We start from the raw sequence: 12,491 nt of genomic DNA, 5'->3' as shown, positions 1-12,491 counted from the left end.
CCAGGAAACTGGGACAGTGGGGAGGACATTTTATTGGGACTCTAGATGAGACAAGCATGGGAGAATGGCAAAGTAGAAGGATCCAGAGAGTCCTAGAAACCTACAAGTAGAACATTATGATAGGCAGATTTGGGCCCAGGGGTCCCGCTCAAACTAAGGCACCAGCCACGGACAATGCAGGAAGTAAACTTTAAACCCCTACCCAGATCTAGCCAATGGTCAGAACATTCTCCACAGTAGAGTAGAGAGTGGGATATGACTTTCTCACGTACTCTGGTGCCTCATATTTGACCATTTTCCCTGGAAGGGGAGACCTGGTGGCACTCAGAGGAAGGACAGCAGGTTACCAAGAAGAGACTTGATATCCTATGAGCATATACAGGGGGAGGAAATCCCCCTCAGGAATTGTCATAGGGGAGGGGAATAAGGGGAAAATGGGAGGGAGGGAAGAATGGGAGGATACAAGGGATGGGATAACCATTGAGATGTAACAAGAACAAATTAATAAAATAATATATATCTTGGAAAAAAAGAATAACATAATAAAAATGTCCATCTTACCAAGAGCAAGCTACAGATTCAATAAAATGGCATCAAAATCTAACACAATTCTTTATAGACCTTGAAATCACAATATTCAAATTCATATGAAAAAAAACCAGGATAGCTAAAACAACTCAGTACAATAAAAGAACTTCTGGGGGGGTATAAATCTCTAATTTCAAACTGTACTACAGAGCAATAGTAATTAAAACCACATGGCATTAGCATAAGAACAGACAGGTAGATCAACTAAATCAAATCAAAGACCCATAATAAACCCACACACCTGTGGACACTTAATTTTTGACAAAAAAGCCAAAACCATACTATGAAAAAAAGAAAGCATCATCAACAAATGGTGCCGGTATAACTGGATGTATGCATGTAGAAGAGATCCATACCTATCATCAGTAGATGATATGATCATCTATCATCAATAGATGCAAATAGATCAATATCTATCATCCAGCACAAAACTCAAGTCCCAGTAGATCAGGGATATCAATATAAAGTAAGATACACTAAATTAAAAGGGTAAACTAAATCTAAAACAGGAGAAAATTTCCTGAACAGAAAACCAACATCTAAGGCACTAAGATTAACAATTAATAAATGGGACCACGTGAAATTGAAAAGCTTCTGTAAAGAACAAGACACCATCAATAGGACAAATCAGCAGCCTACAGAATGGAAAAATATCTCTACCAACCCTCCATCTGATAGAGGGCTAACATTCAAAATATATAAAGAATTCAAGAAATTAAACACCAAGAAACCAAGTAGCCCAAGTAAAAAATAAGGTACAGAGCTAAACAGAGAATTCTCAACAGAGGAACCTCTAATGGCTGAGAATCACTTTTTTTTAAAAAAATGTTCAACATCCTTAGTCATCAGGGAAATTCAAATCAAAACAACTCTGAGATTCTATCTTACACCCATCAGAATGGCTAAGATCAAAAGTTCAAGTGACAGCAAATGCTGACAAGGATGTGGTGCAAGGAGAGCATTCCTCCACTGTTGATGGGAGTGTAAACTTGTACAAACACTGTGGAATTCAACCTGGCAGTTTCTCAGATATTTGGAAAAAAATTCTACCTCAAAACCCAGCTATACTACTCCTGGGCATATATCCTAAAGATGCTCCTCCATACCACAACTTGCTCAACTATGTTCATAGCAGCTTTATTCATAATAATAGCCAGAACGTGGAAACAACCTAGATGTTCCTCAATCAAACAATATATAAAGAAAATATGGTAGTACATTTGCACAATGGAATGTTACTCAGCTATTAAAAACAATGACATAATGACATTTGCAGGCAAACAGATGTAACTAGAAAAGATCACCCTCAGTGAGGTAATTCACATCCAGAAAGACATGTATGGTACGTACTCACTTATAGAGTGAGGATAACCAGGCTACAATCCACAGACCCAAAGATGCCAAGTAACAAAAAGGGTCCAAGGGAAGATTCTTGAATATCACTCAGAAAAAGAAATAAAATAGACATCTGACGTAGATAGAGAGAGGTTAGAAAATAGGAGAGGGGGTGAGGAGAGTGACAGGGGTGGGAATCAGGTTTAGGGAGAGCTTGGGGGAGTACTGGTAGAGAAAATAGAAATAAATGGAGGGGGCATCTCTGAGAGAAGCTGGAGACCTGGGATAAGGGAGGCTCCTGGGAGTCTATGGAGGTGACCCTACCTGAGACTCCTAGCCATGGAAGATATGGAGCCTGAAGTGGACACCTCCTATAGCCAGGTAGGACTTCCAGTAGAGAGAGTGGGACACCAGCCCGCTGATAATACATTTGACCCAAAAGTTGTCCTGCCTACAAGATGCGCAGGGATAAAGATGGAACAGAGGTTGAGAGAGTGGTCAACCAATGACTGGCCCAACTTGAGACCTATTGCATAGAAGAAAGCCAACCTCTGACACTGTTAATAATACTCATATATTCTTGCATACAGAAACTTAGCATAACTGTCTTCTGAGAGGCTTCTAATGTCTCTGAGAGCTTCTAATCCAGCAGCTAATGTAAACAAATGCAGTGACACACAGGTAAACATTAGGGGGAGCTCAGGGAGTCTTGTGGAAGTGTGGTGTTAAGGACTGAGGAAGCTGGGGGGATCGAGGACACCACAAGAAGGCCTAAAATGTCAAATAACCTGGGCCCAGGGGAACTCACAGAGACTGAACCACCAACCAAAGAGCATGCATGAGCTGGACCTAGGCTCCCTACCCATATGTAACAGATGTGCACTTGGTCATCATGTGGGTCCCCTAACTTGGAGCAGGTGCTATCTTTGTTTCCCTTGCCTGTTTTTGGATCCCTTTCCCCTAGCAGGGATGCTTTGTCTGGCCTCAGTGGAAGAAGATGCACCTAGTCCTGCTGAGATTTGATGTGTCAGGACAGGTTAGTACTCATGGTGAGGGGGTGGGGTCTTCCATTCTCTGAGGAGAAGAGGAGTGAGAAGAGGGAGGTGGCTTTAATCAGGATGTAAAGTGAATAAATAAACTAATGGAAAATATAAGTCTTGTTTTTAAATGGTAAGAATGATAAAGACATCCAACATTGATCTTTAGCTGCCACGTGCACACACATACACACACAAGCACGTGTATGCATGCACACCAGCACAAATACGTACACACAAGCATGAACACTTGCTTCATCATAGGTTGTAATATGTCACCACTGAGGAAACTTAAAAAAGGGCACACAGGATCTCTCTTAGTAAAGGATAAATGGGAATCTGTTTCTTTCACCCAGATCTGTGATCATTTGAAAACAAAAAACAAAATAGTCAATTGTTTCTTAAGTGGGGGCATAGCAGCTGAGGTGGTAGAACTCCTCAGTAAACAGCCAAGGGTCTCAGAGGACACCACACAAACCTGGATGTGCTGGAGAGTATACACAACAGGCTTGGAGAAACCCTCCTTCTTCTCTCCAGTCATGATGCCACCAACAACACGGGAATTCATCTTCAGCTTCCTGAAAGCCTGACCACCTTCAAAGAACTGTTTATCTAAAACCGATTCCATGTGTGCAAAGGAGACAAAAGCAACTCCTTGGGTCTCTGTATGTCCCCAAAATAAAAACAAAAAGAAAGAGAATTGTTAGTTCCATGGATATTATAAATTGCACATATGCACACAGGCAAGGTAGATACACACAAGCAATACATGTACACAGGCAACATGTGAACACAGACAACATGTGTACACACAGGTAACACATGTGATGTGTTCATACACATGCTTTCCCTGATTTTATTCTAAGGACTGAAATACCAGAGAACTTCAGATTTGGCTTAGACAGGGTTGGAAGACCACGGAAACCTGGGAAAGGAAGGGAACCCCACCCTGAATCCAGCCTGCTCTTCTTCCTCTCTGAGAATCAAGAAACTTCAACAAGTCTAATAACCCAAACACCCATGTGTTTCCTGAAGCCATCTCAAAGAAGGCACTAGAAATGCCAGCCAATCTGTGCTAACTTAGGGGCAAAAAAGTGCATATTTTCACCTGTCCACACTCCTCACACATCCCTCATATGAACAGTGCAGCTCATGTAACCCCCATACCATTGCACCCAAGGGAGGTCATTTCCAAGAAGTAAAACAGACCTCATGGTTTTTCTTAAGTTTTAAAGTATTCTTAAGCTTAAGCGTGATAGGGATGGGTACTCAGCAGTAGAAAACTTGCATGGTGTGTGTGAGGGGTCATGGTCACTGCCTAGCATCACACACAATAAACTGTATGCAAATGACACCATTGACCAAAGTAACTTAGAAGTCACAGAATCACATACAGAGCCATTGCAAAGACACCTGGGGCTACAAAGATGACTCATCATGGGAAAGTCTTTGTCACCAAGCCTGAAGACCTAAATTCCATACAGTCCCCACACAGTGAAGCAGGGAAGCCTAAAGCTGCATCCCACACAGGCAAGGGCATCTCAGAGACAAGGCAGTCCCACTAACCACTCTTCCTGTTATTATATAGTTAGATTTTTATTTCTATTTTACTTAATCCCCTTATCTCTTAATGTTTTGTTACAGTGGTAGTACACTTGTGAGCAGATCATTGTGCATGTGTGGAAGTCAGAGGATAATACATGGTAATCAGCTCTCTCCTTCTACCTTATAGGTCCTGGAGATTGAACTCAGATGGTCAGGCTTGATGACAGGTGCCCTGATCTGCTAAGATCCTTAATTCTGCATTTCTATTTTCTTTTTTCTCTTTTCTCTAATTTTTTTTCATTTATTTAAATGTGTGTATTTTTCAGCAGAGGTTACTGTGTTTATCCCATGATATGGAAGTGTCTGTGGTGGAAAAGAGAAGCCAAAAGTTCAGCCATAGAAAGCTCAGCCAAGAGGAGAGAGCTCGGTCAGGAACCCAGCTGTCTGCCTCAATGTCCTTAGTCAGTTCCTTCCTGATGTTGTGAACATTCAGTTTGATTATGTCATTTGTAGATGTTGTTATTTGTTCTTTCACTTGCAAGCCTCAACTGAGGTCAGTGGGGTGTCCCAAGTTGATTTCTGCTGGGTCTTTTAAGCTCCTGATCTGATGTTTGCTCTCTGTCTATATATCTGTCTGTCTGTCTGTCTTTTATTTGCTTGCTTAGCCTTGTTATGATGACCTAATCCTAAATATGTAAATACCAATTTGGTAATACTTGAAAGATGGAAAAACTCAAGGCAACATAGCTAGTCCAAAAATCAACTCCAAAATGACAGACAACAATGAAGGTGAAATCCCAAACAAAGAGTGCAAAAGGATGAAAACATCAAAACTCAGCTCTAATTGGGACATTGATATCATCTCCCTACCCTCAAAGCTCAGGAATCAACCTATGAGAAGGGACAAAAGATTATAGGGGCAGATGGAATGAACATACACAGAAAAGCAGCATTTGCCAGACACGACACAGCTGTTGCACATGAACTCTCCCAGCAACTATACTACATGCATAAAGCCAAGCCAGACTCAAATCTCAACACAGATAGATGTAGAAAAGTTCATGAAGTCCCACCCCTATCTGAGGAGCTGTTGGTAATTGATGGTTACTGGAGAGCCATTGTCTTCTGGGATGTGCTCCCTGAGAAGAAAACCATCTCCAGTAGATAAACCTACATCCTGGCACTTACAGGAAGCATGAAATGAACTCTGTGAGTTTTTAAAAACACACATAGTTGAGAGGGGAAAACTATAGGAGACAGGGAAGAAATTGGAGAGAAAAGATGATGTGCAGATTTTATCAAAATGCATTGTATAGATGCATGAAAATCTCAAACAATAAAGTAAGTTAATAAAATGAAATTTAAAACAATGTGTAATCTTAAAAACTAAAGAGAACATGGTGAAACTCAGTGAATCTGAAGAGGATACAAATTAATAGCTGGATAAAATAAAGAATACAAACTGATCACAAGAGACTTGTTCACTAAAGAGATAGAAATGTTGGCAGCATCACATTAAAATTGTAAAAACGAGCTCAATAAATCAAATTTTATAACTCAGTGGAAAGCCTCACAATAGAATGGGCCAGGTGGAGGGCTCATCACAAATCAAGAGCTCAACAGTCACACATAGCTGGTGACCACATCCCACTTGTCACTGCACTGTGCTCCAGTGTTGTGCTTTTAATGTTTGCTTTTTAGTTTTTCACATCTCTAGCACATGGAAAAGTCTGAGTGTGTGGGTCATTCATACCTCTACTTTCATCAGTTCTCCACCACCCACAACTACCTTGCAAGACTATAGTTGAGCAGTAAAGCCAGTGGGCTGACACTCAGGGTGGCTCTGTACCTGTGGTTTCTGATTCCTGGATAATGGAACAGTCAACATCCATCTCGTCTCCCCTGGCTTTCAAGTTAAAGTATACATTCTCCATGTTGCATTCTTCAGTGATGACTTTGCTTTCAATATCTGAAAGAAAGAGAGGGCTGTTTTCATTAAGGCACTCAGAAAGTACAGCTAGCTTGAATTTGGTTTGTTTCCAAGAAAGATGCACAGGGGCTGATTCAGTGGTTAAGAACACTTGATGCTCTTGCAGGAGACCGAACTTCAGTTCCCGTATCAGATGACTCACAACCACTGGGGGATCCAGTGCCCTCTTCTGGCTTCCACAGGTGCCTACACTCATATGTTTATACCCACAGAGAAATACATAATTTAAAATCATAAAAAGTGTATTTTTAAAAAAGAAAAAATGCACTAATCTTAGTCAAAAGCAAGAGAATAATGAAAAGCCAGTTCATCATGAGGAAACTCTTAAGTCTTGATAGACGACAGGAGTGTTCTACATGGAGAACAATCTACCATAGCTGTGATTTTGGTTAAGCAAGTTAGTTTATTGAGTGTACATAAATCAGGCATAAAATAATATGACAATGAGCAGACACATAGTAGAGACCAAATTGGAAACCTTCACCATTAGCAGGAGGCCTGAGAATAAGTTAACTGTAGTCCTGAACAGTAGAAGATAGCATGGAGAATATTTTCTCCTGGCTGAGACTATCCACTGGCCATTTCCACCACAGACACCTTTATGTCACAAGTGAACAGTAGTTGAGTCTTTCACCTTGGAAGGTGCCTGGGAGTGCTTTGCCTCCCAATCATATTTAAGAAACAGTGTTTCCATTGTAGCAATAACTCTTTCTGTTCTAAAACCATGGTATTTCCATTCTTGTGTCCTTTCCCCTTCTCACAGAGTTGGGGGAACATGCCAACCCTGGACAAGGGGTCCTGGAGGGCACTCTAAGACGAACATGTTTGGCTCTGAAGGGGGGGCTTGTGCCATCTCCAAATTGGCTTCTCGGTGAGTTTAAACATCACAGGTCAGTTCACTAGGATGTGTTTTACAGACCTTGTCACAAAACAATGAGAAGCCTAGCTGCAGCCTCAGAAGTGAGCTTTCCCAGCTGGGATTGTAGCTCAGTAGGCAAAGTGCTCACCTTGCAAACATGGAAACCTGGGCTCCAGTCCCAGAACCCACACATAAAAGAAATACAGGAATGTTGGTACACACTTACAATCCCAGCACTGGGAATTATTGGACATCTTAAGCACTGGAGTGAGTTCTATAACAATGAGAGACCTTGCTGCAAAGAAACAAGTGGATAGCACCTGAGAGGAAATTAAAGCCTAGCATGGCTTCTTGCCTCCACATGCATGCACACATACACATCCATACCGATACATGCATGGATATGGGGAAGGGAGGTGTGTGTGTGTGAGAGAGAGAGGGGGGGGAGGGGCTTTCACATTTTAAGAGAATGCACTAAGAGCAATAGAGTTCAACTGCTATAGCTTGAATGTAGAATTTCTCCTAAGAGTCCTTGTATTAAATGCTTGGCTCCCCACTTGAGAAACCAGTAATAAGTGGTGGAAATTGTAAGATGTGAGCTTGGGACAAAGTCAGGTCTTTGATGGCATCTCTTTCAAGGGCTATCTCTCTTGCACTTCCTCTATCATTCTTGATCTCACTCACCCCCTATAACCATGAGGTAAGATGCCTCTTCAACCCACACCCATGCCATAATGTGCTGTATCTCCACAGGCCCAAAGCAATGGAGCCCAACCAACCATGGTTGAAACATCTGAAAGCATAAACTATAATAAAACATTTCCACTTTAAAAGTTGACTTATCTTAGGAATTTGTTACAGAAACAGAAAGCTGATTGACATACCAATGTTATCAGTAGTCAATACCATTGCTAGAGTGAGTCAAACACCATTCCTGCCCCAGACACATGCCTAGGGCTTTCAGTTGAGGCTTTCAGAATATTAGATTGTACAGAGGCTAGAAGCTTACAGGCCTAGGCCTAGAGATAGATAGAGAAGCTCTGGGCTCAGCCTAAGCCATGGATTTATATGGCTCTCATCTCATCCCCCTCATCTGAGGAAATAAAAACATTTGCACAAGAACTATTAACTGGAATGAGAATTGCATGCAAATATCAGTGTCACCCAATATCCCCAAGTGCAAAGCATATATCAGTCAAGGAAGAATCTATGCTGTAGTAAAAACAGTCTTGAATCTTTCTGGATTAAAAATAGCATGTATTTCTAAATAATGCCTGTTTCCTTCATGAATTGATTTATACCCTGCTCTTCATTGCCTTAATTCTAAGACTCAAGCAGGTGGAGTAGCTGAGGTCCAGAGATGTTCAGTCACTAAGTGGAAGGAAAAGAATGTTCTAGAAATGATCTAAGATAGTCACAAACGCCTTCCTAAAGCCAACTCAAGAAGTACAATCCAACTGTCATCTCAGAAGGAAAAACTGAAGATATATAAATAAGAAAATAAGAATCATATCTTAAATTATATAATAGACAAACTACAAATGTTTGTTGAATGAATTAATGACACATTCTTCATGTCATGTCTGATCTTGACCAAGTAACTGATAAATTGTAAATGTCACTAATATTAGACCTGCTTTGCTATGAATTAGAGGTTTTGAATGTATGTGGACAGCTGTGAGAATCCAACTATGAGTCACTCTTGAAAATCTGTCTTTCGGTGCTGATCCAAGATGGCAGCATTGATCACACACTGTGTCAAATTAGTAGGAAAACCAGGGCTGCACAGTGACCTAAAGACCAAACTGAGGGCTACAAAATACCAGTGCTGCTGATTCCCAGGTGAAATCAGCATTGTGTGGGGCATGGATGGGTCCAACCCCTGACCACCCAGCTAACCCACAGAAAAATTCCTCAGGGACAGTCAACATTAGCCACAATTTTGGGAAGGACTGTGGGTTATCCATGTAGCTTAGGACTATCACCGCCTGTCTACTGCTTGCAGGATCTGAGACAGGGAGCGGTGGACAGGCAGAGCTGAATCCTGGCACCAGACACAATCCACATTAGTTGATTCCTGAGAAAGAGTGACCAGCACCCAAACACCTTTGAGCTTTGATCCCTCATAGCCCTCCCCCCAGCTACTTTCCAGCCTATCCTAGCTGGGTATATAAGCATATAAGCATAACCCTGCCATCTCAAGAGGGCCTGTGGAGGGCAGAGCTGAATCCAGGCACCAGCCACAATCCACATTAGCCATCATCCTATGAGCAACTTCAGGCCATGGTCTGTCTCTGCCCACCCACCTGAAGCATACTGCTCAGACAAAGCTAAGACACAAAGCAAACAGGCTGAGCAGAGACCTGTTCAGGCCACAATCCTCATTAGCTGTTGTCCTGCTAGCAGCCTCTGACTCTGATCTCACCCCGCCCACCTACAGACTATTGACCTAATTCATCTAGGTCACAGAGCAGAGACCTGTGCAGGCCACACCCCATATTAGCTGCTGTTTCGTGAGAAGCTTTGGGCTCCAATCTCTCTCCACTGGCCAGCAGCTTACTGAACTAGCCCATCTCAAACACAGTAGATAGACAGAGCAGAGCCCTGCCATCTCAAAAAGGATTATAGGGCACCTGAGAAACTTTGGACTTGGAAAAATATCAGTCCACTCTTGCCAGACCCAACTGGGATACAGTCAGGGAACCTAGCTGACCTAAACTGGGTGCAGGCTCTAATATCCACTGTCCAATATCCTGAGGAGGCCTCTGGGGAGCCCTAGAAAACAACCTTAGGATTGGAGCTGTCTTTACTTGCTCCCAACCTGCCTGTACAGTGTGGGACATAGATGGCAGCCTCATTGGAGGAACCTCCAGGCCTGCTAACACCAGAGACAACCAGATACCTAGAGGACAGTGCAAGAAGACAAGCAATAAAATTCAGAGCCATATAACAACACAGGAAACCAGTTATCCTAACACAGAAAGCCCTGGAGATATGAACACCCATGAAGAACAAGGAGAAGACTTTACATCTGAGATGATGAAAATCATAAATGCTTTGAAAGAGGAAAATAAATGACTCAAAGAATTACAGGAAAATACATCCAAAGAGATGAAGGAATTGAATAAATCCTGTAAAGAATTACAGGGAAATACATGCAAACAGATAAAGGAATTAAATAAATCCTATAAAGAATTATAGGAAAACTCAATCAAATGGGAGAAAGAAATGAATACGATTATTCAAGACCTAAAGAGGTAGTTAGAAGCAACAAAGAAAACACAAGCTGAGGCAATCTTAGAGTTGGAAAACATAGGGAAGAGAACAGGAATAATGGACACAAGCCATGCCAACCAAATACAAGAAATGAAAGACAGAATCTCAAGTGTGGAAGATACAATCAAAGTTATCAATACATCAATCAAAGAAAATGTTAAAATTAAAAAGTTCCATACACAAAACACCCAAGAAATCTGGTACACTATAAAAAGACCAAATCTAAGAATAATAGTAATAGAAGAAGGGTAAGACTCAAAGCTCCAAGGCCCAGAAAACATTTTCAACAAAATCATAAAAGAACACTTCCCCAACCTAAAGAAAAAAAATGCCCATAACATACAAGAAGCCTACAGAACTCCAAATAGATTTGACCAGAAAAGAAAATCCTCCTGCCACATAAAAATCAAAATATCAAATGTACAGAAAAAAGAAAGAGTATTAAAAGCTTCAAGAGAAAAAGGTCAAGTCATATATAAAGGCAATCCCATCAAAATTACAACTGACTTCTCAACAGAGACTATGAAAGCTTGAAGGACCTGGATGGAAATCATGCAAATATTAAGAGACCACAGATGACAATCCAGACTACTATACCCAGCAAAACTTTCAATCACCGTAGATGAAGAAAACAAGGTATCCCATGACAAAACCAAGTTTAATCAGTACCTAAGCACAAATCCATCCCTACAGAAGCTACTAGAAGGAAAACTCCAACTCAAGAAGGCTAACTACACCCAGGAAAACACAGGAAATAAATAACTCCACATCCACAAATCTAAAACACAGAAACACACACACTCTATCACCACCAACATCAAGACAAAAGGAACTAACAACCACTGTCCATTAATATCTCTTAACATCAACATTAATGGCCTCAACCCACTAGTAAAAAGACACAGGCAGACAGAATGGATGTGAAAACAGAACCAATCATTCTGCCACACACAAGAAACACACCTCAGCAATAAAGATTGGCATTACCTCAGAGTAAAGGATTGGAAAACTGCATTCCAAGCAAATATACCCAAGAAGCAAGCTGGAGTTGCCATTCTAGTACTCATGAAATAGACTTTCAACCAAAACTAGTCAAAAAAGATGGGGAAGGTCACTACACCCTCATCAAAATAAAAATATGCCAAGATGATGTCTCAGTTCTGATCATCTATACTCCAAATGCAGAAGCACTCAAACTCATAAAAGAGATGTTATTAAAGCTTGAATCACACATCAAATGCCATACATTAACAATGGGAGACTTCAATACCTCTCTGTCCCCAATAGACAGATCATCAAGACAGAAACTAAATGGAAAAACAAGGAAACTAATAGATATCATGAAACAAATGGACCTAACTGGTATTTACAGAACATTTCACCTAGATACAAAAGAATATATCTTCTATTCAGCACCTCATGAAACCTTCTCCAAAACTGACCACATACTTGGTCACAAAGCAAACCTCAAAAGATACAAGAAAATTGGAATAATTCCTTGCATCTTATCGGACCACTATGGATTAAAGCTGTAACTCAACAACAAAAGAAAGAAAAGAACGCCTACAAGCTCTTGGAAACTGAACAACTTCATATTCAATGACATATGGGTAAGGGGTGAAATTAAAAACTTCCTAGAATTCAATGAAACTGAAGACACAACATACCCAAATTTATGAGACACAGTGAAAGCAGTGCTAAGAAGAAAGTTTATAGCACTAAATGCCTTTATAAAGAAACTGGAGAAATCCATTACTACCAACTTAACAGCACATCTGAAAGTTCTAGAACAAAAAGAAGCAGACACACCCAAGAGGAGTACACAGCTGGAAATCATCAAACTCAGGCCTGAAATCAATAA

The 12,491-nt window shown here is 40.9% G+C and overlaps 1 protein-coding gene across 1 annotated transcript in view; it reads right to left on the bottom strand.

Moving 5' to 3' along the window:
- Positions 1-12,491, bottom strand: part of ADGRE1 (adhesion G protein-coupled receptor E1) — a 90,059-nt gene that overhangs the window by 35,912 nt on the left and 41,656 nt on the right. Inside the window, exons 13-14 of the mRNA XM_084796281.1 lie at positions 6,355-6,474; positions 3,439-3,623 (exon numbers count right to left, since the gene is read on the bottom strand). Of these exons, the coding sequence (XP_084652407.1) occupies positions 3,439-3,623; positions 6,355-6,474 (305 nt within the window). The remainder of the gene's footprint in view (positions 1-3,438; positions 3,624-6,354; positions 6,475-12,491) is intronic.

Source organism: Acomys minous (genome assembly GCF_964271855.1).
Source record: "Acomys minous genome assembly, chromosome: 9".
Taxonomy (NCBI): domain Eukaryota; kingdom Metazoa; phylum Chordata; class Mammalia; order Rodentia; family Muridae; genus Acomys; species Acomys minous.
Note: the sequence above shows the minus strand (reverse complement) of the source record. Positions and strands in the feature narration are given on the sequence as shown.